The 26,988-nt window shown below is 40.8% G+C and overlaps 1 protein-coding gene across 1 annotated transcript; it reads right to left on the bottom strand.

Moving 5' to 3' along the window:
* Positions 1-2,666: 2,666 nt before the first annotated feature.
* On the bottom strand, positions 2,667-23,165 carry LOC143610029 (F-box/LRR-repeat protein At3g26922-like). Its single transcript, XM_077084623.1, has 3 exons — positions 22,299-23,165; positions 22,135-22,206; positions 2,667-2,999 (listed from the first exon to the last, which is right to left on the bottom strand). Exons 1-3 carry the CDS (start codon positions 23,163-23,165, stop codon positions 2,667-2,669), a joined length of 1,272 nt encoding a protein of 423 aa, XP_076940738.1.
* Positions 23,166-26,988: the final 3,823 nt, after the last annotated feature.

Raw genomic sequence — 26,988 nt, 5'->3', positions numbered from 1 at the left:
AAAACGTATCTTGAAATGGTGATACAAATGACTTGACTTTTGTTATTTGGAATTCAAACACTCGAATTGAAACACTGTTTTGTCGTTTGGATCACTGCTTTGAGATATGTTTTACATTGTTCGACTCATATCATTCTTTCAATCAAAAGCCCTAAAACATCGGTTTGAAATTCAAAAAAAAAAAAAAAAAAAAACTTAACGACGTTAATGGTTTTTAACGGAGTTCCATTGAGAGAAAAATAGTTGAAAGGTTGAACAATTAGCAGAGATTTTTAAAAGTGAAATTATTATCGACCGATAAAAAAATAAGATTATTTATTTCTAATTTGCCAATTTAAAATTATAAAAAATTTAGTAACTCAAAATTTTAATTAAAACTTATTTATTAAACCTGTCACTGTTTTTATTACAAAGTTCAACATAAGTTTTTCCGGTTAAGATTCAGGATTCCAAAATTCTTACAAATTACAACTCATTAGTCATTTACACTCTTGAGAACAATTTCTGACACAAAACAAACATTTATTTTGGATCGTCAAATCTAACCTGATTTCTTTGATTAAATATTCAGGGATGTGAACCCCCACACCTAGCCACAACTTGCGGGGATGATTTTTTTTTTCACTAATTCATAAAAATAGTAATTTACTAAGGACGTGCACGGTAGAGATAAGACAAATGATAAAACGTTATATAGATCTAGGAATCTAGATGCAATTGGATACATCGATGATCTATGAGACATAATATAATGATTTAAGCCAAATGATTACATGTTATTGATAATCGAATAACTATGATCATACATACATGCATACATACGTACAATGAAGCTTGATAACAATACTCCTTAAAGCAAATGGCCAGATCTCTACCTCATACGTTGGAATAGGCCCTTATATAGGTCTGTCATACGCTTCCTTATCATATGCTCAACACCAAGAGTATGAGTCTCCATACACCCGAAACATTGTGCGTAAAGAACCAAGTGAAGCGTATGGCCTCCCATACGCCAAGCTCGGCGTATGGGATGTATTCCAAACATATGAACACCATATGCTTACATCTAAGCGTATGGATACACAAACTAACCGTATAACACTATACAAATTACATATTCAACCCCTGCACTATCCCTAGCCTATTCGTCAAGCTACGAACACCAAATACAGCACTAATTGACTCCCCCCTTTTCCGCTGTTATCGAATGTTGAATGTGAGCCGCAGATCATCAGTAACATAACAATAAATGTACAAACAACAAATTTGAGAGATCTCATAGGAAAAAAAATATACTAGTGAGATGGACAAAAGCTTGTTCGGTCAACCTAGTTTGGTCCAGTCATTTGGTCACCGGTATTCAGCAGGTTTGGCGTGACCAGATAACATATGGATCGTATCTTGTTAGGCATGTGATTTTCTATCTCGTGGACTAACAATTAGGTTGCAATTTCTTTGGAGGTAAACTAACAACTTATTTGGCAACACGAATACGAGATGCCAAAGTGCCGAACATGGTTCATGATGAAATTAGTAATCGTCGAATGTAATATTTAATAAAGAAACATAACTCATGCAAGTTTGAACCAACGAAATTATATAGTCAATGAAACACCAAAACAAGGTCCATGCATTATTGAATTGTTTACATAATTAAATGTAACATCAAATCATGGTTAATGAAAAACTATTCCTGTTTACAATTAAAAGAAAATGTTCTTTTCAACATGGTATAGTGATAGGAAGTTTGGGGTTTTCAATCTAAACTCACGTTCAATCCTCATTAACAACACCATTAACAACACTTAATTTGTAAGGGGGGGGGGGGGGCATGACTGGCTCAATGGAGGAAGACTGTATCCTTGTGATCTCCCGTTCGATCATGAGGGCGTCCGGTTTTACCACCGGTGGGCCTTCGGGCGGACGGGTTTTACCACCGCTTAAGAGCTCCGTACGGCTAAGTTGGACCAGCTGGTGGTGGTTTTTGACATTAGGTCACCTTGTACGGAATACCTGCCTATTTTTTGTTTGTTGGTCGTTCAAAAGACAGTAAAAGGAAATTCAACGTTGTGTTGGGATGAGACTTGACCTAATATTTCATAAATATTTTCCAAAAAATAACAATTGTTGTTCAATGCAAGCATTTAACTTGCATTTGGTTTATCTCTGGGTTTAGCCTTTAGTGAGGTGGTGCGGCCCAAGTTAAGTTTTGTCTTGACTTTCAAACCCGTGCACGAAATAATACTTACAATCAAGGTTGCAAAAATCGTTAGACGGACCTTAGGCGATTGACTGGGGATTTACGAGTACTCGACCGTAGTCGGTGTGTACTCAGCCTTAGTCGGAGAGTACTCGGGGATGGCTCACCGAGAACTCGGCCTAGGCGGGAATTACTCGTTGAGTACTCATAACCTAGGCACGATTTTTACGACCATGCTTACAATGATTCAATGAATATATCAAATTAAAAGAAATAAACACCTACAAATATTTAAAGGTAAACTACTTGCAATGCATTTGGTTATAACAAACCCATCATCAATGTTTGTAACTAAGCCCGCCAAAACACACATTAAAACAGTATCAATTTATAAGCAAGGAATCAATCATCTTTTAAATGCATGAAGCAAAAACCAAACACATTAGTATGTTTAACAAGATTGCAATCACATAGTTATCCACACCACCATCCTAGCAGTAAACTCCAACCAATTGCACTCCATAACACCTAACATAGCACATACAGTAACTGATAATATCAGCACCAATTGCAAAGCCAGAGCAAGCCAAATCATTTCCTTGAATATTATCCCTTCCTCTTCCACAACCGCCACAAAGACACTGCAGTGACTGACGGAAAACATAACAGCCAACAATATAACTGCAAACAACGGGAGAGTTTCAAAGAGATTCGAATCCACTTTCAATGCAAGAAGACAATACATGACAGTGAAATTGCCATTGAGTGCTATAGACATCAAGCTCTTGTAAAAATCCTCCTGAAATTAGAGATCATAATAGTTATTCAACTAACACTTAGTAATATGCAGAAACAATCAGATCTGAAGTTAGAGATCATAACATATATTTAGCATCAAACTTGTTCATGAACGCTAACCGAATGGAAAATATTGTTTATGTTCGTTCGTTAAGGACTTGAACTTGTTCGCATAAGCAAATGAACATGTACATTATTTAAGGAAAAAAAGCAACATTGTTAATCCAAATCATTAGACATAATCACCTTAGTTTAATATAAAACTAAGCAATTGAGATAATAATAATAAATAATCATAAACATAATCATTACCCAATCAACGGATTTATTATGATAATGTCAAGGAAGCACAAGCTAGATTTGTTGTTAGTTAAAACAAACCATTAACTAATGAATATTATAAAAACATAAAACAAACCTTTAACTAACGATTTTTTTTTTTTTAATTTTTTTTAAGGATCGATCACAAATGAGAGAATTCAACCTATGTTCATGTTCGTTCATTTAACTAAACGAACAAAATTTCTTGTTCGTGTTCGTTCATTTGTTAAATGAACGAATGTAACCGAACTTCCCGCTGAACATGAGCGGTTCGTGAACGTTCGGTTCGTTTACTAGAAATTAGAGAACTGAACTAGTATGAAAGAATCGATCTAATTACTAGAAATTATCACTTACCGAAACTATTCAAGTTGTCGATATTGCCGAAACTCGATCAGAATTTGGAGACATTGAAGAGAGCTGAAATATGATGAATAAATGAATAATGGTACAGAAGATTTTTCAGGTTTAAAGAACAAGCTAAATGGTGGGAATATCTGTTACGAATATTTACACTCGAGTCCCTCAAAACTAAAATCAAGTTAAGAATATAAAATGCGCGCATATTAAAAGTTTTGTAGTCTAGCGGTATAAATTGTGTACATAATAGTTCTGTGTGAATTTGTTTAGGCTTGTCGAGTCTTAACAAGTTTTGCGTATTTTTAAGTCTTCTTTTAGACTTTAATAAATTAATTTCAAACTGTATATGGCTGAGCGTAAGCTGAGGTTCGTCTCATTTAAGGTACTGTACACGAGCTCGAGTCAAGCTAAGAAACATTTAAGCTCGTGCTTTAGAAAAGGAGTTTGAAACGAGCCGAGCTCGAACTCGTAAGTCAAAACGAGGAGAGTTCCAGCCTCGTCAAGCCTGGGCTCGATCGTTTATACCCCTAACCTCAAGCAACGGCTGAGACACCTTCACGGCTTCACGCACCCCTTTTGATTGATGTTAGGTCAAACCACCGCAGGTACTTTAACAGATAATATGGAAATTGTTCAAAATTAGCTTTTACATGTTTTTAACTAATCTCAATAAAACTGTTGGGTTCGATTTGTTCTGGTAACGGGTCAAAACTGTTAAACTGAAGTTTAAATTTAGCATTAAGAGCAATTATTATATTATGTTGTTTTGTTTGTAATTAATTCCATACATAATAGTATCTTGGTTATTGAAGAAACACTAATGTACCCCGGGCAGATTACGGATAATCTGGGGGTTAAGTAATGTTTCCCACGAGGGTTAGGTCCGGCAAAGAAGGATGTTCTTCAGATGACCTGCAAAACCGACACCGTGAGCTCGTCACTGAGAAGGGGGGGGGGGGTTCCTCCTTGTGACCACCCTCCGGCGTGAGAATCAGACTAGATTGCTCTGAATATAAGTGTATATTGAGAGAAATAGCTAGTGAAGGTAAAATACCAGATGATGATACCGTTCCAAGGTGTTGGAGTATTTATAGCCGAAGGTAGGTTTCCAAGCAGGTACAGCCAGCTGTATAATATTCCTGTTCTACCAACTATGGGCTACGCACGTGCCATGCTGGTTGGTGGGTAGGCAGCGGCTGATAGTGACAAGGCCGGCTGTGTGCTGTTCCCTTTCCACCAACTGCAGGCTATGTGCGTGCCGCGACAAGGGTTGGTGAGTAGGCAGCGGCTAATAGTGACAAACAGTACTAGAGCATGCTCCTCGTACTGTTTGTCGGTGAGCTGTCACCCTGTGATTGGTTCATGGGCTGCTTTGGTCAGATCTTGTCTATTTTGTCCATACCTTGGCAGGTATAGTACAAAAGATCTTCCAGAAGCATACAGACTGGCTCATTTGGGCGGGAGTATTCCCGCCTTGCTCATTCCTTCAGGTGACACTGAATTATTGAGTGCCTTGTGCGTGTAGCCTTGCTATTAGTGCGGGTAGCCTTCCCTGATGGCTTGTATCCGCAGCTGCGGGGACAGGCGGGATACTTCACCATTGGGAGGCTTTCCCTGCGGGAACAGCTGGCGTACTGCGCGTAAGGTCTTCATCTCTGAGCATGGTGGGTTCTGCGGAACCAGTTGGTCCTTGCGCAAACGTCCCTCTTCAAGGTGAGTCTTGCGGGTCCAACTGGGCTCTGCTGGGACCTACCTCTTCAAGTCCCCCCAGTCCAATGTTCTTCTCATGAATTGTTAATAAGTGAGGTGAGCTTTGGACTTAATCAAGGGGTTTTGAAAAGTATTTGGTTTTAAGGTTGTCCGTGGGGATTCTTCCCGCGGTTTCCCTAATGTCACGCAGAAATTCCCGACTTTTCTGCTTGATCTTTGGGTATGATGCGGGTAGGTGTGTAACCTCCTCGCAAGTCAGGAGCGTTGAGTTCCACTTGTGTAGATTCTCCATGAGGTTTTGGTAGTTTTGAACATAGTGATCAATTATGTTAAAACAACCAATTCCATCTTGGAGCTTCAAACAATCTAGTTCTTGACATTCCCACTATGCGGGGATGTTATTCCCGTTTCCGCAAGCATGGCCCAGAAGATCCTTCTTGGTTTCAATTCCCTGTGGAGCGCTAGGTATGTGAAGGGTTTTGCCTTGACACTGTACCCGCGCTCGTCTTACGGTTACTTTACTTCCAAGGTATTCCTGGCGTCAATTCCCTGCGGGTGCTAGGTATGTGAAGGGTTTTGCCTTAACACTGTACCCGCACCCGTCTTATAGTTACTTGGTTGCCGAGGTAAGGGGTATTTTCCCGCTTACTTTTGAATCTTTTTAAAATTCGAAGAGTTGGTGGAAGGATAAGAACAGTCCAAACTGTTGAAACGTCGTCCGACGGTTTCTTCTGACAGTGTCAGGACGTGCAGGAAGTTATGGCGACGTGACAGTATATGGTCATTCCAGGTGCTTTTTCAGGCGCGTGGGCGCGATTTTTCGGGCGCGTGGCCGCGAAATTAATGGCACGCGTCCTTTCAACAGCTGTTGCCAGCTTGCTCTTTGCCACGTGTCATAGTTTCATTGCACCTGCGATTTCTCTCTCTTCCGCATTAAATTCATCGCATTAATTGCGATGAGTATATAAAGGGCGAGAGGGTGCACCTTAGTCCACACTTTCTCTTCGTCTTCTAAACGATTTCCGGCGAATACTCACTATTCCGTCGAGCATTCTTCTGAAATCGTTGTTCTGTACATTCAAAACATGTCTTCTACCCGTGATTTTGAGGCCACTGCCGAGGAGTCTGAGTTGTTCGTCGAGAACCCGACGTCGACGTCCGAAAAGGACGACAAGAGCACTGCTGTCGAGTGCCAGTGCGCTCTTCCTATTGACCTCTACTAGTACATCGTCCGGAAGTTCATGCTCGATCCTTTCGAGCCTGAGTTTCCGGAGCCTCATCAGACGGTGTACGATGCCCCAAAGGGCAAGATAGGGGTGTACGCTGCTTTCTTCCTCTGTGGGAATCTGAGGTTCCCATTGACGAAGTTTGTATACCGTGTCTTGGAGAGGCACGGTGTGAATCTGACCGAGGTACACCCGATGGCGATCGCCAAGATCCGCCACTTTGAGTGGGTGTGCCTCATTGTGGGCGTGGAGCCCCACGTTGATCGGTTGATGACCTTCTACTCCTGGAGGTGCATCCAGGGGTGGTACACCTTGGTCAATCGGATCAAGGGTTTGAAGATCTGCGCTACCGAGCGCAGTCTTCGGTCGTGGAAGCGGGAGTTTTTTTATATCTCCGCTCGCGTCATCCCTCTTGCGATGACGTTTAAGAATGGGATAGCACTCCCCGCCCTTCACGCCCTTAACCACCAGGAGGCGGAATGGTTCGCCAAGATCTCCCGGATTCAGACTCCGGTGTACCGCTTTGCGGAGTCTGGGATGGTGATGCTCGGGATGAGCCGGGTGTGGAAAGAGGCGTCACAGATTCCCATCGTCATCGAATACGGTTTGAACTCTGTCCCTTACGGTATGCTCTGTCTTCTTTGTTGATATAGGTTTTTCTTCTAACTGTTTCTTTTTTTATTTCAGAGGGGAATGACTTGCAGTCGCTCCTGCATCCGCGGGAGGCTGATGGTCCCGCTCGGATGGGTACTCGTGCTCTTGATGAGAACGAGTTGCCCATCTTGGAGCAAACGAGGGATCGGTTTGTGGAGGTGTACCCGCCAGGCCACCCGATTCTGAGCGCCACGCGGCCAGGTAATGAGTTATTCAACCCTCGACCTCTCAATGCTGAAACCTCTGCTGGAATTCCTCTAATTCTGTCATCTTCTGATGAGGAATCCGCAGACGGTCCTTTCTTCACGCGGAAGAAGAAGGCTGCTAGCGGAAAGGGCAAGGCGAAGGTTACCTCCGCCGATCAGGGGAACCGGTCAAACTCAGAGACCGAGAGCGAGGAGGCGGCGGGGAACCCAGGTGGTGTTGAGACCACTGCTCCGGAGGCTGAGACGACTGTCACCTCCGAGCAGCCCAGGACGACGACGGTGACCGGTATGAAGAGGCCGGCTCCATCGGGTTCGTCCCCGCCTGTTCGCACCTTTAGGCTCAAGAAAACCCGTAAGTATAATCTTCCTTTACTTTTACTGCATAGCTTTCCACCATTATACTTATATCTTTTTTGTGCAGGCGTGGATGCTACCGCATTCCAGGGTGGAGCGGGAGGTAGCAGTTCTGGACCCATGAAGGTAGGTTTGGTCAACCTACCTGAGGCGATGACCCAGGCGACTGCGCCTGCTTCAGTTGGTTCAGTTGCTCATCCCGTTGAGCCAACTGTTCCAGCTGTAACCTTATCCCCGCCGGCTGTCAGTGCCATTTTCACCGAATCCGTCACTGAGCCGGCGGTGATTTCTCTTGCGGGTTCTTCCGCAGCCGCGGCCACGGTTGTGAGTTCACCTCCGGTGAGTTCACCTCCTTTGGTTTCCGCCGCGGCAGCCTCCACCGTGTCTCCTCCGGCGCCTGCGACTACGGCCAGTCCTTCAGGTACGTTTGGGGTTGTGGCGTCTAGCCAATCCTTGCCTCCTTCCCGTCTCCTTGACCTTTTGGATGGATATCCCTTAGGTTCAGGTGATGGGTTTGGTGGCTATCGGCCTGTTGTCGACCCTACAGGTGCGTAGGGTTATTTGGGCCTATATCCCTTTCATCATTTCTTTCTCTTAACTGTTTTTTGTTTTATTGCAGTTCGTGATTCCAACGAGGTGTATGCTCCTCGGTGGAAGATCCGCCGGGGAACGACCCTCCGGACTGCTGAGGACTGCGTCGAATGGGCGCGTCACGCCGCCCCAAGCGGTGCGCTGGGGGAGGCCATGGCCAGCTACCAGGAGGGTAGGCTGTCCAACGAGCTCCGAATCCTTCTCGCCCGGATGCAGCCGCGCGTCGAGCTACTTTGTCGTGAAAACGACAAGTTGAAGACGGCGCGTAGCCTTGAAGTGGCTCAGGCGCGGGCCATCCGGGAGGAGAACGCGAAACTTGCCGCCGTTGCTGCGGAAAAGGAGAAGGCCTTCAAGGCCCTTGAGGTTGACTTTCAGGCTCGTCTGGAGGCCCGTTCCAAGGCTGCCCAAGCTGTTAACGAACAGCTTCGGCTGGCCAAGGAAACTGCAAGGAACGCAACCGAGAGGGCCACCAAGGCTGAAGCTGCTGCTGAGCCTCTACGCATCGAAAATGAGGAACTTAAAGCCAAATTAGAGGGGCTCCAGCAGGCTCATGATGCCTTGGCCATGGAAGATGCCAAGAAGCTCCAAGAGATCTTGGACCAGAGGGGGGTGCTTGACCACACTGAGCGTAAGCTAAAGGGCGTCGAAGAGGCTGCAGCCAAAGATGTGTTGCTTGCCAACCTCACAAAGAATAAAGCCGAACGCGCCCGTAATGAAGCTCAAGCTGCCCTCCAGGAGGCTCTGGTTGCCAAGGAATGGCTTCTTCGAGAAGCGTTGTCGCAGGTATGCGCAGCTTCCTAACTTCTAACTTCTTTACGCTTTTCCTTACTCTTGAGTTTTTGACAAACTTCTGTTTTGTAGGTTGTGCATCGGGTGTTCACGAACACATCATATGACGATGCGATGAGCGCAGCCCTCAATGCTTCTCATGAGGATGGGGAAAAGGCTGGCTTCCTGCTTGGTCTAGGGTTTGTTGAACAAGGCATCCCGCCTTCCAACTTCCCTCTTTACAATGTGGATACTGAAGCTGCGTATGACCAAGCAGTGAATCAGTATGCTGCCTTCCCGCATCCGGTGGTGGAGAAGGTGAACGAGATTGCTGCTGCTGATGATGGGCTAGCTTTCCTTAAAGCTTTCCTTGAACCGCCACACTCTACTGAAGGTGCGGGTCCAAGTGGAAGTGGTCCTGAAGCTTGATCCTTTAGATCCCTTTCCACCATTAGAGTAGATTTTTATTTTTGTATAGCTTCTTTTGTATGCGGGTATGTACCCAGCAATCTTTGTAATATTTGAATTTTGATGGAATAAAGATTATTTGCTAATGCCTTGCCTTGTTTATTTCACGCATATTCTGATTTAACTTAGCAATTTCTTTAGTACTTAGATAAGTTAAATTTTCAACGTGGCAGATAATAAGTTAAAGTTTTGCTTCCTCTTTCGTGATTGTGCGGGTAAGACCGTCACTTGCACTTAGTAGGATGGCTAAACTTTACCTATATCTGACCTGCGTGGAAGTTTTCCTCATCCTTTCCTTTGAAATTTTCTAAGTGTTTTGAATAAGTTAACCTTTCGACGCGCGTTTGTCAATAGGTCAATGTTCAGTTTCATTTATCATGATTGTGCGGGTAGGACCATCACTTTCATTTATTGGGATGACCAAACTTCACCTATAGCTGACCTGCGTGAAGGTTTTCCTTAGAAATTTTTACCGTTTTATGTGTTTATGCGGGTTTTGCCGCCTTCCACACGCAACGACTTCTTCCCATATTTATGCGGTGAATACCGGCATAGCAGCGTGGGAAGTTCATAAGTATAAAGGTAAGGCTATCAACACAATGTGAAAGGAGAATCATTTCCATTAGAAGTGGCTCTAGGCCTTTTCTTTACAAATTTGGAATTGATCTACATGTAACATTTGCGTAATTGAGCTCCGTTCCATGTTCTTGGGATAGGAGTGCCATCGAGCCTTTCGAGCCGGTATGTGCCTTTTCCCAAAACTTCCTTGATAATGTATGGTCCTTCCCAGACCGGTGCCAGTTTTCCTGGGCGCTCTTGGTTTGAAGCCTCGTTGTTACGCAATATGTAGTCTCCTACATTGAAGTTGCAGAGTTTTACCCGCGTGTTCTAGTACTTTTGCATTTGTCGCTTGTAGTTTTCTTCACGCGCTGCGGCTAAGTCTCTGCGTTCCTCGGTTAGCATAAGGTCTAACCGTCTTTCCGCATCATTGTCTTCTGGCTGAATTAAGACCCTTGGTGAGGGCAAACCAATTTCGACTAGGACCATGGCTTCAGTGCCATAAGTGAGGCTGAACGGGGTTTCTCCCGTACTGGCCTTTTTCAGCGTTCTGTTTGCCCAAAGGACGTGTGGAACTTCGTCTACCCAGCTGGATCTGTGTTCTAGGAGTCTTTTCTTTATGCCTTCGACGATGCTTTTATTTGCTCTTTCCACCTCACCGTTACCTTGCGGGTGTGCCACTGAGGTAAAGGTGTGGGTGATTTGAAGTTCTTCTAGCCACTTTTGTAGCTTCTTGTCAGCAAAGTTGGTGCCGTTATCGCTCACCAAAGTCTGTGGAAGTCCAAAACGACAAATAATAAATTCCCAAATAAATTTTTTAATATGTTTTGCGGTTGTTTGGGCTAAGGGTTTTGCTTCTATCCACTTGGTGAAGTAGTCGATGGCTACCAGTAGGAACTGAACGTTTCCTGCTGCTGTAGGAAATGGGCCTGTCACATCGATGGCCCACTTCTGAAATGGCCATGAAGAGGTGACTGGAACAAGTTCATTCTTTGGGCGATGCGTGTTGGGTGCGTAGAGCTGGCAAGACCTACACTTTCTGATGTATGCTAGCGCATCCGTATGCATCCCGGCCAAAAGTATCCCGCGTTGTTTAGCTTAGCTACAACAGCGCGTGGACCTGTGTGTACTCCACAGATGCCTTCGTGTACTTCCCTTAGGAGGTAGTCAGCATCCTGGTTGTCCACGCATCTTAAGAGTGGGCCAAGAAAGTTACGTCTGTAAAGGATGTCATCGTTGAGTTGATAGTTTAATGCTTTACAACGTATTTTTCTTGCCTGTGTTTTTGACTCTGGTAGTATACCCGCTGCAAGGTAATTTATTATTGGTGTCATCCACGTTTCTGTACCGGTTTGGATGACACAAATTTCCTTGTGCGGGATTGATGGTGCTTCAAGGAGTTCAATGCGGATGTCCTTTCCCAAATGGGTGAAGGCTAATGATGCAAGCTTGCTTAACGCATCCGCAGATTTGTTTTCGCTACGCTTGACGTGTATGACTTTACAATCATTAAAATCGCGCATAAGGGTTTTTGCTTGTGCAAGGTACAGGGCCATTGTGTCGTTCACGGCCATGTACGTTCCGTTTATCTGATTGGCTACTAACATGGAATCTACGTGGGCTTCCAAGTTTTTCACTCCCATTTTACGCGCAATTCTCAGCCCTGCCAAGAATGCTTCGTTCTCGGCTTCGTTATTCGTACTTGGAAAGTCCAGTCGAATAGCGTAAGTGTATTCTTGGCCTGCTGGGTTGGTTAATTTCAACCCTGCGCCTGAACCCTCGTTGCTGGCTGCTCCATCGGTATAGAGTCGCCAGACATCATTGATGTCTTGTGCTGGGGAGGGTTGAGCCTCCTCCTGGCACTCTTTCTCCCGCGAAGAGGGGACTTCTGCAATAAAGTCGGCCAGGACCTGGCCTTTCATAGCTGGTCTTGGCTTGTACTTTATCGCATATTCCCCCAACTCAATTGCCCATTTGGCTAGACGTCCCGATAATTCGGGTTTGCCTAGAACGTTTGCGAGTTTGAAGTTGGTGAGAATGGTGATTGGGTGACCCTGGAAATATCGTCTCAGTCTGCGTGAAGCTTGTACAAGTGCTAAGACTAATTTTTCCAAGGTGGAGTACCTGGTTTCTACGTCTGTTAGGACACGGCTAACATAGTAAATAGGCATCTGGATACCTTTCCGCTCTACTAGCAGGACTGCCCCGGTTGCTCTATCTGTGGCAGAAAGGTATATGATTAATTCCTCCCCCGCTTCTGGTGCTGTGAGCGTTGGGAGTTCGATCAAGCATGACCGAATTTCCTGAAAAGCTGCTTCCGCTTCTGGTGTCCAGCGGAAGTGCGTTTTCTTTAAACAGTTTCTCAATGTTGACACGAATGGGAACGACCTATCCGCATGGTTTGACAAAAAGCGGTTAAGTGCGACTAGGCGTCCATTCAGTGTCTGAGCTTGCTTGATGGTAGTAGGTGATTCCATTTTGATAATGGCTTCCACCTTTTCAGGGTTCGCTCTGAAGCCATCTTTAGTAACAATGACTCCCAAGAACTTCCCTTCTTCCATCCCAAAGGAACACTTGCTCGGGTTGAGCTTCATGTTTATCTTTCTGAGCGTGTTGAAAGTTTCTTCGATGTCTTTCAACATCGCTTCTGGCTCAAGGCTTTTGATGACCAAATCATCCATGTAGACTTCCAAGTTTCTCCCAATTTGGGCATGAAACTCTTTGTCCATCAGGCGTTGGTATGTGGACCTTGCATTCTTAAGTCCGAATGACGTCATTTGATAACAAAATGTGCCATCGGGCGTCCGAAATGCGGTTTTGTCCTGATCATCTACAGCCATGTGGATTTGATGGTACCCCTTATATGCGTCAAGGAAGCATTTAAGGCGAAACGGTGCTAATGAATCCACTTTGAGGTCAATTTCGGGTAACGGGTAACAATCTTTGGGGCATGCTTTGTTTAAATCTTTGAAATCTATACACATGCGCCATTGTTTGTTAGCCTTCGGTACCATAACGGGATTTGCAACCCATGTTTGATATCTACTAACGCGTACGATGCCCGCGTCAAGGAGTTCCTTGACTTGGGTTCTACACGCGTTAGCCTGTTCCGCCCCCATTACTCTGCGCTTTTATATGACTGGCGTAAAAGCCGAGTCACACTTGAGCTTATGCTCTGCTTTACTTCGCGGTACACCAGTCATATCAGCTGGTGTCCACGCGAAGATGTCAGCGTTTCTTTGTAATAAGCGTTTGAGTAAGGTGCGCGTAGGATCAGCGATTGTTGGGCCAATTGTAACAGCCTGGTCAGGGTATCTGCCATTGAGGGCCCATTTTTCTGGTTCGGTAATGGTTGGTTTAGCCATCTTTGGTTTGGGTTTAGATGAGACGGATGCGATGCATACCTGGGGGATACCGGTGATCATCGCTACACCCTGAGCAGTTGGCCATCCCATCATGCCGTGGACTGAAGATACCACGGCGTTGAATCTTGCCATCCCGTCTCTCCCGAAGAGAATGTCGTATGTGTGATGTGGCTTCCTCATTACGACGAAGTCCACGTCTTCTGTGCGAGAGTATTTCCCGTCCGTGAGAATGACGGGGAAAGATAGGATACCCAGGGGGGTTTTTGTGCTGCCGTCGAACCCTTCCATTGAGGCGTAAACCGTTTCCAGGCGTTCTTTGTCTTCGTCGTCTAGCTTGTCGAAGAACTGCCTGTACATAACCGTTGATGAGGCGCCGTTGTCCGCAAGAGTGCAGGAAGTTATGTAATGCCCCAGCTGGCTTTTGATGACGATGGGGCCTTCCTTGCTGGGTCCTCCTGGCACTCGCGGGAAGCGTACCTCAGCTTCCTTCCATTCGCATGGTTCTGTCGTTCGTCTTTTTCTTCCACTGATGTTGCCATGAACCATGTGGATGCTGATGTCAATGGACTTTCGTCCATTGTTTTTATACCGGTTATCATTCCTTCCTCCATTCTTGATTGATGCCACAAGGTGTGCAAGTCTTCCATCCTTGACGAATGTTTCAACAACATCCTTCAAGGATGTACACTCCTCTGTACTGTGACCCTTTGTCCCGTGGAAGTCACAGAATTTGCTCTGATCCCCATTAGGTCGTTGTCGGATCATTGGAGCTTTTGGCCATGGCAGTTTTTCGGTGGCAAATATCTCCGTGACGCTTTTGGTGAGTGGCGTCCACCGGTGTTTTCGGCTTGAAGGTGCGTGTTATGCCTTCCGCCAACAAGAGGGCGAGAGCTGGATGAGGTATCAAAGTTTACCCTTGACTGCCAAATACCTAGCTTCCTCTTCTTGTTCTGCCGGGCGATCCGAACATTGTTTTCTCTGGTCCTCTGCGTGTAGAGATGTGTACTTTGGGGAAGATCCCTACCCAGTTGCTTCTCCGTCTCGGCAAAGCGCTTGGCCGCCGTCATGATGGCATCCCATGTGGATGGCATGCCGTCCTTACCCGTCAATGTGCGGATAAGCTCCGGGTATTTGGCGCCCTGGATGAAAGCGGCGCGAACAAGATCTTCACTTATGTTGCCCAGACTCAGCTTTTTGGAGTTGAAGCGAGTGATGAAGTCTAGCAAAGATTCATCTTCCTCTCTCACGCAGTTGAGGATCGTCCACTGCTCTTCAGTATATTTCCTCTGTTGACTGAAGTGTTGGCTGAACTTGTGTTGAAAGTCTGCCCAATCATAGATGTTGTGGACCGGTAAACGATCAAACCACGCCCTGGCCGCTCCAACCAGCGTCATTTGGAACATATAACACCACGTGGGTTCCGTCAAGTTACTGATGGTTGCCCCCGCTATGAATCTGTTCAAGTGATCGTCTGAGTCGGATAGACCATCATAAGTACCGATGTTGGACATCTGTTTGGCACTTCTCGGGGCGATTGCTTCCGCGATGTCCCTTGCAAACTTGGACTTTCCCGCATTTGCGGCAGTTGGTCTAAAGGTTTTGGAGAAGTCACGTGGGTTTCCTCCCGCGTTCCTTGGTTTGAAGGTTTCTCCAAAATTCCTTCTTGGTTGGAAGTCCGTTTCCTTACGCTTCCCTTTCGCCCTATGGCGATGGTTTGCGTCGGTGTCGAATTCCTCCCGATCATTGTCCGAGTACTCGCACTCACTGTTCATATTGAGCTGTTGTCGAGTATTTCCGAATTCGTCAGCCTGTTGGAGTGAACGCAAGCGTTCATCCAACTCAGCTTGGAACTCTTTCTGACGTGCCTCGGCCCACGCCTTAATTTGATCGAGTGTTTGGCGAGGGAGCCTCGCCTGTTTCTCCAACTGGGCATCAGTGAACCCCAGTGAAATATTGTTTACTGCACTTGCCCCGGCTTGGGTAGCCGGGGTAGTGTTTGTAAAATTTGTATAACCGCCGGTGTTCCCCCCAGTAGCTGGGGTTGTGGTTACCGGGGTTTCTTGGTCACTTACTGGCCTTGGGACCGGAGTAACGTTAACCATTTCTTCTGAAGTTTTGAAAAAACTGAGAATTAGTTCTAGCTTTTATGCACGGATGGCGCCAATGAAGAAACACTAATGTACCCCGGGCAGATTACGGATAATCTGGGGGTTAAGTAATGTTTCCCACGAGGGTTAGGTCCGGCAAAGAAGGATGTTCTTCAGATGACCTGCAAAACCGACACCGTGAGCTCGTCACTGAGAAGGGGGGGGGGGGGTTCCTCCTTGTGACCACCCTCCGGCGTGAGAATCAGACTAGATTGCTCTGAATATAAGTGTATATTGAGAGAAATAGCTAGTGAAGGTAAAATACCAGATGATGATACCGTTCCAAGGTGTTGGAGTATTTATAGCCGAAGGTAGGTTTCCAAGCAGGTACAGCCAGCTGTATAATATTCCTGTTCTACCAACTATGGGCTACGCACGTGCCATGCTGGTTGGTGGGTAGGCAGCGGCTGATAGTGACAAGGCCGGCTGTGTGCTGTTCCCTTTCCACCAACTGCAGGCTATGTGCGTGCCGCGACAAGGGTTGGTGAGTAGGCAGCGGCTAATAGTGACAAACAGTACTAGAGCATGCTCCTCGTACTGTTTGTCGGTGAGCTGTCACCCTGTGATTGGTTCATGGGCTGCTTTGGTCAGATCTTGTCTATTTTGTCCATACCTTGGCAGGTATAGTACAAAAGATCTTCCAGAAGCATACAGACTGGCTCATTTGGGCGGGAGTATTCCCGCCTTGCTCATTCCTTCAGGTGACACTGAATTATTGAGTGCCTTGTGCGTGTAGCCTTGCTATTAGTGCGGGTAGCCTTCCCTGATGGCTTGTATCCGCAGCTGCGGGGACAGGCGGGATACTTCACCATTGGGAGGCTTTCCCTGCGGGAACAGCTGGCGTACTGCGCGTAAGGTCTTCATCTCTGAGCATGGTGGGTCCTGCGGAACCAGTTGGTCCTTGCGCAAACGTCCCTCTTCAAGGTGAGTCTTACGGGTCCAACTGGGCCTACCTCTTCAGTTATGTACTATATATATATTTCGGTGGTTAAAACGGTTATATAATTAACCGTTACAAAGGCTGTAAACATTGCTAATTGCTATGACCAACGCCAAATTACAGTATATACGTTTGCATCCTTTGTACAAAAGGATTATCTGGTTATTCAATAATATTATCGTTTGTTTGTTTAAACATTACTGCAAACACACACAATCACAGATGCATTACGTAGTCAAAGCAATCTTTGAAAATATTGATCCTTTTATATATAACACAAACCGAACTACATTTGGATAATGGGTAAGCGAGCAACAAGCTGCGCCGCTATCCCCTTTTGAATCGCAAAGCCTATTCTACTAAATATAAATCCTTGGTTCCTCGGGCTCTGTGAGTCATTGTGGACCACCTTCTGCACCCGCTCCAAGAAACGAACTTTTATTTATTTATTACTCACCAACGAATTCTAAATGCGTAAAGCAAAAACTAAAAATCAAAATTTTCACATTAGCATCCAACATCTTTTAACAAGATGATAGCAAGCTCCAGTTAATTGGCCTCAAAATATAACGCCTAGCACGACCCATGTAATAACCGATAATATCAACACGATTTGCAAAGTCAGGGGAAGCCAAATTATCGTCCTGAATGAAGTCCCTCCGTCTGCACCAATTGCACAAGCAAGAAGAAAATGACAAACACAATCCATGACACCCCATGTATTTACCATCATTGGGTGATTTTTATAGGCATCTGATTGCCATCTTAATGCAATATTACATTGCATGAGTATTATTTGCATTAGGAGTCCAAAAATCAACATATTTTTCTCAATAACCTTCTCCTGAAACTAAGGATTAGCAATTAACGATTAACACAAAGCAAATTACAAAAACAATCAAATGTGTATGCACGACTGACTTTCATCTCTCTTGCCTATTGCGCGCCTTGCTTCGCGAACTAATTCCATGTCAAGTTTATCTGATGAATAATAGTTTCTGTGAGAAATCACAAACAACAAATAGATATACAAACAAAATGGTATGTCTTGGTATATATAAACTTTGATTTGCTTATTTTGTGAATACAATATGCAATGAACTTGAATAGTATCAACGATTTTTTTTTCTAAAGACCGGAACTACCCTGATACCCTAGTGAGTTTTTATGAGACGAGATGTCAACCGTCCATACTAATTTTGACGACCTGATGCTCACCTAAGAATACTATCAAAAGGAAACCCACAACTGTATAAAACCCTATTGAGTCAGGTTTCGAGTGTGAGACCACAAGATCTCAAGTCTTAACCATTACCCCTACGCCATTCAACCAGAAAGTCAATGGAAGTATCAACGAATCTAGTTATAGTAAAAATTATCACTTACTTAAATTATCAATGTTGATGTTGTTGATGTCACCAGCAGAAACTCTATAGGAGGTTTTTGTTGAAGACAATGAAGAACAGATAGGAAATATGATGAAGGAATGAATGAATGGTCGTATTGAAGATCAATCATGTTTAAATAACAAGAAACCAAAGAGGAAAATCGGTTCTAATAATATGACCAAGATTTTATTTGTAATTATAATTGATTCTGTTTCCTATTTGTAACATTGTTTTTATTATTATATCAAATTTTATTTCCTTTTCATTAACTAATCTCCACCTTATTATCTATAAAGGTTTGTTAGAAATAAGAAATAAACCAATTACAATTACAAAAAATATCTTAGTCATATATTCTTTTTAAATTTTATAAATATACGTTATTGCAAACATGTATCGATTATAAAAAAAACTTATAAAATTAAAATCATGCCAAGAATATAATCGTTGAATATAAATAACTAGGTTAGGTACCCATGTAAAACACGAGTTAAAAAAATAAATCTATTTTAATAATAACACAATATGAATTATAAAAATATGTTCAACATATATAAATATATAATATATGGTAGAATAAATTACTCAATGCATAATATGGAAATAAATTGTTAAAAATTCATATATTTCAAAATATTTCTTTGTATACAATATTTATAATTTTATATGTAGCTTTATCCTCCATATTAAAATTATTAGTTTCACTTTGTTTTTGGTTTCAACGCTAGATAATGAAACACATAACTGACCATGTGTTAAAACAGGTTGTCTAAAAAACAAACAAACCATCTAAAGCGATTGGACTTAGCTTTTATTAATCTATTAATAAAGTGAGAATTCTCTTCTTTGAATTTAGATATTAATTATTTTATATATTAATGTGAAAATTCATTACTTATAAATGTTTAATATTAATAACTAATACAATATATTTATATAAAAAATAATATATTTATTCTGAAATTAATTTTTTAAACCATAAAATAATTATCAAAAAGAAAAAAGAATAAAATATAATACTATTAATAAGAAAAAGAAATACATGTTTAATATATATATATATATAGAGAGAGAGAGATGAAAATTTTGTAAGGTTACTCTTGTGTAATGACATTTGACATTAAGAAAACCGTATGGAAAACTGGTTTAATAAATAAATTTATTTAAATAATAATAATATAATGTGAAACACAAAAAATATGTTCAAAGGATATAAAGATATAATATATGGTAGAATAAATTACACATTAAACAATATTAAAATTAAACGTTATTGAAAATTCGTAAATCTCTAAATATCTTTTTGTATACAATATATATTTGTAATTTTAACATCCATATCAAAATTAGTAGTTTCATTTTGTTTTTGCTTTCTACTTTAAAAAATGAAACAATGACTTACCATGCATTAAAATAAATTTGTTTTTTAAATGAAAAAAGTAATAATTAAAAAGAGAAAATAACAGATTAAAAAGAAAAAAAATATTAAATATAAAATTATTAATAAGAAAGATAAATGTAATTAATATGAGAGAGATGTGGGAAATTTTGTAAACATGTATCTTGTGTGATGCCATGTGGCATTGATAAACTTTTATTTATAATATAGTATAGATATATATTCTTTTAACAAATAATATTTTCAACCAAAGTTTTTAATTTTGCTTTTAGTTATATTACTTTGTATTTATAGCCGGCATGTAGGGCTGTTCACGAGCCGAGCCGAGCCGAACCGAACCGAGTGAAGGCTTGCTCGTTGCTTGGCTCGTTTACAACCGAACCGAACCGAACCGAACAGAACGGATGAAATTCAAACCGAGTGAAAAACGAAACGAGCCAAAATCGAATCGAGCATTTTTCGATTGAACGTCGAGCGATTTCGAGCATTATTTATTTCTTTTTCACTTTAAAACTTTCAATAAAAAACAAATTTGAAGGTTGTAAATAATATATTTTTTAATAAATTAGTAGTTTTTAGACAAACGTGGAATAGATTGTATTTTTTATTAAAAATAAGTTTGAAATGAGATATAATGATCATGTAAACAAACTTTTAGCATTCTAAAAGTTTGAAGGGAACAAATAAAACTACAAAATTGACGAAATATGAAAATTTTAAGGGGTAAAGATAATTGTAAGCTTATATTTATATTTATTGTCCATATATTATATATTTGTTCATTTATAATTATATATAAAATAATTTTAAAATATTCGAGCCGAACCGAAGCGAACCGAGTAGACCTTTGCTCGTTGCTTGGCTCGTTTACAAACCGAACCGAGCAGAGCGGCTCGTTTTCAATCGAGCGAAAAAAACGAGCGAGCAATTTCCGAGTGAGCGACGTGCGGACTACAAGAAATTTGGGTCATTACCCGCACATAGTATGTGTTGATAAAAGCGCATGTGTTAGTTCTGTCATCAGGCTTAATTGTGGTTTAGAAGAATTAACTTGGGCCGGTATTTCACTCATTTACTTAAAAAGTAGTTAGAATCCAAGTTAAGATTCTTTAACTGCCAGGTCTTCAAAGCCTACATTTTAAGCCCAAAAGTAAGTATCTTTAGGCTTTTTTCCCCTTATATGAAAACTAAGGTGATGTTTGGTTTTTAAGAGCTAAAATGTCTGCAGTCTGCGGACCACGTCTGCAGGCATCTGTAGCACAAGATGTGGACCAATTCTTTGCAGTATGCAAGAAGAAGACTGTTTGTTTTTTAACGTCTGCAGACTGCTAAAACTTTTAATATTTAGCTTTATACCAAAAATAAAATTATCCAACAAGAATTCGAACTTATGTACCTACTAGATGTTGGTGATCTATTAAACTTCTCTAATTCGAACTTAGTATACCCTGGTCTATAATTTGATTGAACACGAGATTGCCTCTTCCCAATTGAACCGAGTAATAAGGCTCTAATACAAACATAAAGAACCAGTCTCTCAATCACACTCTGCGTTCTCACTCTCCACATATCTCTAGTACCCCTAATTTCTTAACTTCCGCTTTTAATTTTGTAATCCCTAATTTTCCGTCAATTTGTAAGATTCATGTTATTGTTATTGTTATTGTTAGTTGCTACGAATCTGTGTTTGAGAGTTTGTGATTTTGAATTTGTTTTATTTTCGTCAAATTACAATGAATATGCAACACATAAAGTTATGACACTAGCTTTGAATCTGTAGTACTCCAAGAATATTTGTTAGTAAATGAATCAGAAGTTTTACTTCAGTTATTGTTAGGCATTTCATCAAATACCTTGTGGGCTTACTTAAATTATGTGAATTAAGAACAACAACATATCTAATATTAAATAATTCCAAATGATATGTAACATTCCTAAAGATACTTCATAGCCGTGGACAGGAGAGCTCCACTTTTTGGATAATGAACTGTCCCAACATTGATAGCCTCAAAGATTTCCTCCAACCCTTAAACCTACCCTCAATTATGTTTCTCTTTTCTCAGCGGTAGGTATGGCGGCGGAGGCAGAAAGCGGCGGCGGTGCGTATGGTGGTGGAGGTGCAGGTATGGTGGTGGAGGGGTTGGTATGGTGGTGGAGGTGGCAGAGTTTGAGAGAGGAGATTAGGATTTGAGAGAAAAGTATGATGAGAATGATACTAATGTGTTAGAAGAGGTTTTAGAAGACGCTAGAAGTGGTAGGATCATGTCTGCACCAGAAAGTGGGCGCGCAGACAATTTTTAATGAAACGTCTTCGGAAAAACAAACATTCTGCATAGGGCAACGTCTGCGCGGCGCAGACAGAAGAGACCAGGAAACTCTTTTGGGAAATAACAAACGCCACCTAAAAGACAATGATGATTAGTTATACTCTTACAGAGCTAGGTCTCTTATTAAACTCATATTATGATCAATGAAAATATTTGATTAAAGTTGTAAATTTGGTTTCCTTTCACAATTTATGGGCATTCTTTTTCTCACAACCCTAGATACTTCTCAAAAGTAATCAATGTGAGTGAAGCTCTTGGAGAACTATTTAGAAACTATATTTTTATTTCACTAGACAAAGGTCGTATTTGTTCTTCTTCTTCGTCCTCGTACCTAAACGCGTATGTTGGATAAACCTCTAAACTCTTTAAATTAGCAAATGGAGAAGGTGGACGTGAGATTAGTTCTTTCATGGACGAAGAAAGCAACTGCACAAAGATTCACAAAACATAATTTTATATAAATACAAATTAAAGTATATTATGTTGTTAATTCATACAAGAAATGTTCATAAGTATACCTCAATCAGTTCCAAGTTGAGTGTCAGATATTTGACACCATGTAGGTGTTGAAGTAGACCAAACACCTTACTACCATCCACCTCACGTGGATACATAATACAAAGATCCAACTTCTCCAAAGAATGCAAACTGTATTTAGAGAACCGCAAAGGGTAATCACCTTTAAACAACCTCCCTGAGCTATCTATAATAGTTAGATCTGTAAGACGAAGATGACAAATACGAAAACCCTCGGCTCCCTTCATTAAGCACTCGCCTAAGGTGAGATTCCTGAGATTCACACACTTGGAGAAAAGACCAATGTGCGTATCATTTTTGTCATTATAAAATGTGACATAACAAAGATGCAATGTGGTTAAAGCCAAGAGTTCCCATGTTGATGGAGGCATAATCAACCGTCTCTTGGAAGATCCGCTCAAAGTAAGATGTTTCAGAGACTGGGAACTAAAGAGAGAGACGGGGGATTTAATGTTGTTGATATGAAAGCATTGAAGTGTAAGTTCTTCGACATTATAACCAAATGCATAGTTCAAAATGTTTTTGATAAATTCCCATTCAAACCAATTAAAGACAAACTGATCACAACTAAGGTTGATTGAAAAGAGTCCAGTTAGATTATTACGGTGTGACAAAACATCTGTAACAAACTTGGAGGGCTCGTGTGAAGTAAAGAGATCGTTTCTTGAGAAATTGAGATAGGGCGTTGAAGTCCATATATACCTCCATCTAGACGACAAAGCACTCGTCCTAATAGCATCTTTAAAATCGATAAAAGAAAGAATTTTATGGATGAGATCATCTGGCAAACGACTTAGTCTATCGTCTTCCATATCCGTTGTAATATTATTATTATGTTCTGAATCCATTTTCACCAACCATGAACATTATGCATTCTACAAGCTGCAATATAATAGCATGCAATAATCAGAGCATGCTACACAAAAGGAATGATATGTGGATTTAAAAGATGGATAAAACCAAATTCCTTGTAATCTTATTCGGTTTCGATCCTTTAAACATATTTCTGAATAAAGCCAAAAGGAAAAATTCAATTGAGACTTGGCTGAAACCGAAAAATTAGACTTGATCGTTGAGAAAAACTTGAACATCGAACAGTCTTGCACTCTTGCTAGCCTAAACGATCATATTACTTATAAAGTTTCATATTTAACAAACTAAACATATATGTAGTATATAAAACTGGCATACCGATTTGAAGCCCATTTTATGCTTAAAGGTTGAAACTCAATAGACATTAATTTATCAAACAGTTGGGTTTAATTTTTTACGAATTGTAATCTTTTACAATTTGTTTGCAAACCAATACTTGGAACAGAACAATTATTCACTAAAAAATAGACGAGATTAATGAACGAAAATAATAAAGCACGATTTTGGGTTTAATTTATTAAAGTTAAGACTTTTTAATCGTTAAGAATAACTTGAACTTGAAAACAAGAAGATGAATAGAAGAAGAGAACCCACGTACCTTTTCGCATGCGATTGAGCCCGGATGAAAACCCTAGGACCAGAATGAAGAGTGGTATGAGGAATATTAAAAGGGCAATATTCAAATTTTAACCTTGTAATTCATAAATTTACAACTAAAGATAGTTAGGTAAAATGGTCAAATTGATGTAATTTTATTTTCATATAGTTGTTTTGTGTTGAGCTTCTCTCCGTGTTGTGGAGGTCACTATGGGCGTTTTTGTTGTTTGTCCGGTATTGGTTGTTTATAAGTATACACAATTTCAAAAAAAACCCAAATCTGTAATAAATCCATGCTTAATCACGAAATTATACCCGATTTAGGTCATGCGTTATGCATATCTATAATGTTCTCCATTCTACAATTCTACATGCTTTGCCAGCTAAAACAATATAACATTTGTTGCCTATCCGGACAACAATTTTTGAAATTTTCCTGACGACATGTCGTCGGTATAACTTTATAAATCTTGCTCTGACGACAAGTTGTCGGCATAAGTGTTGTCGGCATTGCTTCGTCCCTATAGAAAAAGAAAAATCTTTCCCAATGGGGCGTTGTCGGGACATATGTTAAAAAACATTTTTTAAAAAACGAAGACATGTCGTCGGTATAGATAAGGTTAGGTATATTGACGACACGATGTTGTCGGGAAAGGTGTTGTCGGTTTAGCTACAAATCCTTGTAGTGAAGGCTACCTCATTAACTCCTCTAACATTCACCCTCATCACGCAACCTATGTTCTATCTAAAACTGGCAAACCAGGTCGGGTCACTAGTCAGAATGGGTTATTTTCGGAACAGACCAATCCAAAAGGGGTTAGTCTGGCTCAACTCAAGATGTTAGATGGATTTGAGTCAAAAGGGGTCGGGTTAGAACGAATTTCGAGTCAAAATGGGTTTGAGTGGAACTGTAAGATTAAAAAATAGAAAAACTACAAATTATTGCCATATTTTTTGGCAAATTTTCTCTTCGTAATTAACGTAATTTCGAGTTCTGATATGATATGATGGTCAGTATTGACTGTTATGGTTTAAAACTTTTCCCTATGCCCCTCTTCATTGCTCAACCTTAGTTTCAAACGAATCTTTTGTTGGTTAAGATGTTTTGGTTAAAATTGTTTAATAGTTTGTGTATATATAATTTTATAATTAATTAAAATAAAATTGAAAAAAAAGGCTTAAAATACCCGTTTGAATGCTTCTCTTCTTGTCACATCATCACCAAACTGATGTTGAGCCATTACATTTTTAAAGTTGAGGGTGTCAAATGTGAATGAGTAATTAAATTCATATGGTTTATGATCTAATTAAATGTAATCGTCACATGTATTATTTACGAAAAAATACGGCTTATGAAAGTTTGAACCAACGAAATTATCTATTTAGACTATTCGTTGTGGGGTAGAAAATGGTGTCATCCATGCCATGGCTGGATGGCGCCGTGAACACCGGCCGAGCCTCACCAAACAACGTAATCCACTAGTCATCGTCGTCTCCATCACGACACCATGGCAGAAGTATGTGGTGGAATTTGATGAAAAATTTAAGGGTTCCCATGCACTAGTCGTTGCTTAACGGTTAATTTAAAATTAATTAATTAATTTTATTAAAAACTATATATAAACCCACCATATTATCTCAAACTTCCACAAAAAAAGTCCATCTTCTCCAAACTTCTACCAATCTATTTCAAAAGTACTCTGGCTTATCGTCATTCGACTATTATCGCGTTGACTCTTCCTCAAATTCAGAAACGATGGAAGATGTGATAATTTCTTCGATTCGGGCAGCGAGTCAACTATTATTTAGCGCATGCCAAAGCAAACTACTACCTGCTAGACGACCCCTGCTTCTGCGGGATCGTCAGGCTGCTCGTGACTTTTTGGTGAAACATTATTTTTCTGAATACCGTGTTTATGATTTGGAACATTTTCAGCACCGTTTTCGAATGAGTCGGCGATTATTCTTACGTATTTCCGAGGACTTAGAATGCGAGATTAGATATTTTCAACAAAAGAAGGATGCTCGACGTAATCTAGGATATCTGCTTTGCAAAAATGCACAACCGCAATTCGTCAAATGGCAAACGGGACATCAACCGACGCGATAGAAGAGTACTTTAAGACGTCTGAAAATGTGGCTCAGGAAAGTCTTCAGTTATTTTAGAAAGTTATTTTTATCTTAATTCTTATAATTATAAATGCTATCTATTTTTATATTTTATTGATATACTACAAACGTTATTGTTGATAATAAATTATTATTATTATTATTATTAGGTGTTATTGATCTCTAAAGAAATATTTGAGGAGTCCGACATTTAGCGACATAAAAAAATGAGGTTCATTCATTCGTACACGGTTTTTTCGGGAAACTTAGTAGCCTTGGGTGCACACATTAGGATTAGGTTGCATGTTCAACGGTTTGACAAGGTCAATATCACTGGGGAAAATCGGCAATCATGATGGTACAACACTGATACTTCAAGCTATTGCATCATATGATCTATGGTTTAGCATACGCATTTTATATGGCCGGCACAAACATAATATCGTTATTTTGAATTCATCTCATTTATTTGACAGCGTCATAGAGGGAGTTGCACCGGGGACATCGTTTTATGCAAATGATGTCGAGTACGAGTATGCGTACTACCTATACCTAGTGGACGGTATTTTCCCAGAGTGGGCCACATTGATGTGTAGTTTTTCATGCCCGGGTTATGATAGACGTTAATATTTCAAGAAAAAACGTGAATCGGAAACAAATGATATCAATCGGACATTTGGTATACTAAAGAAACGATAAAGCATAATTGCTCAACTAGTGTGTTTACACCACAAGGACATGTTAACAAACATTATGTGTACTTGCATCATCTTACTTAAACTGATAATTTAGACTCGGGCAGAGGAACTTGCCAAGATGAATACGATGATGTGGGATCGCTGATCACACTACTAAACAAAGACGAGGGACTTTGTAAATTATTTAAAATACAAAATAAGGAGAAACATTCAATCTTCAATCGTATTTGGTAGAGCATTTTTGGTTGACCAAGAATAATGATGAAGATGATGATTAGAAAAGTTGTTTGATTAATTTCAATTACAAGAATATTTAGTAGTTTTGTAATTTTTTTAGCATTTCATAAAAATAATAAAAGTAAACATTAAAAAATTTATCTTTAAAAATCAACAT

The sequence above is a fragment of the Bidens hawaiensis genome, unplaced genomic scaffold (assembly GCF_021521415.1).
Source record: "Bidens hawaiensis isolate Kalapana, Puna unplaced genomic scaffold, B.hawaiensis_p1.1 tig00023627_1, whole genome shotgun sequence".
Lineage (NCBI taxonomy): Eukaryota > Viridiplantae > Streptophyta > Magnoliopsida > Asterales > Asteraceae > Bidens > Bidens hawaiensis.
This window is presented reverse-complemented; position numbering and strand designations above follow the sequence as displayed.

Bases quoted from the DNA above. Each gene is read 5' to 3' on its own strand.
- LOC143610029 (XM_077084623.1), bottom strand. From the start codon at position 23,165: ATGGATTCAGAACATAATAATAATATTACAACGGATATGGAAGACGAT. The intron at 22,207-22,298 runs GTATACTTATGA...ATCTTTGTGCAG, and splicing joins TCAACTTGGAACTGATTGAG to TTGCTTTCTTCGTCCATGAA. The intron at 3,000-22,134 runs GTTTATCCAACA...CTCTAATTTCAG, and splicing joins CTAATTTAAAGAGTTTAGAG to GAGGATTTTTACAAGAGCTT.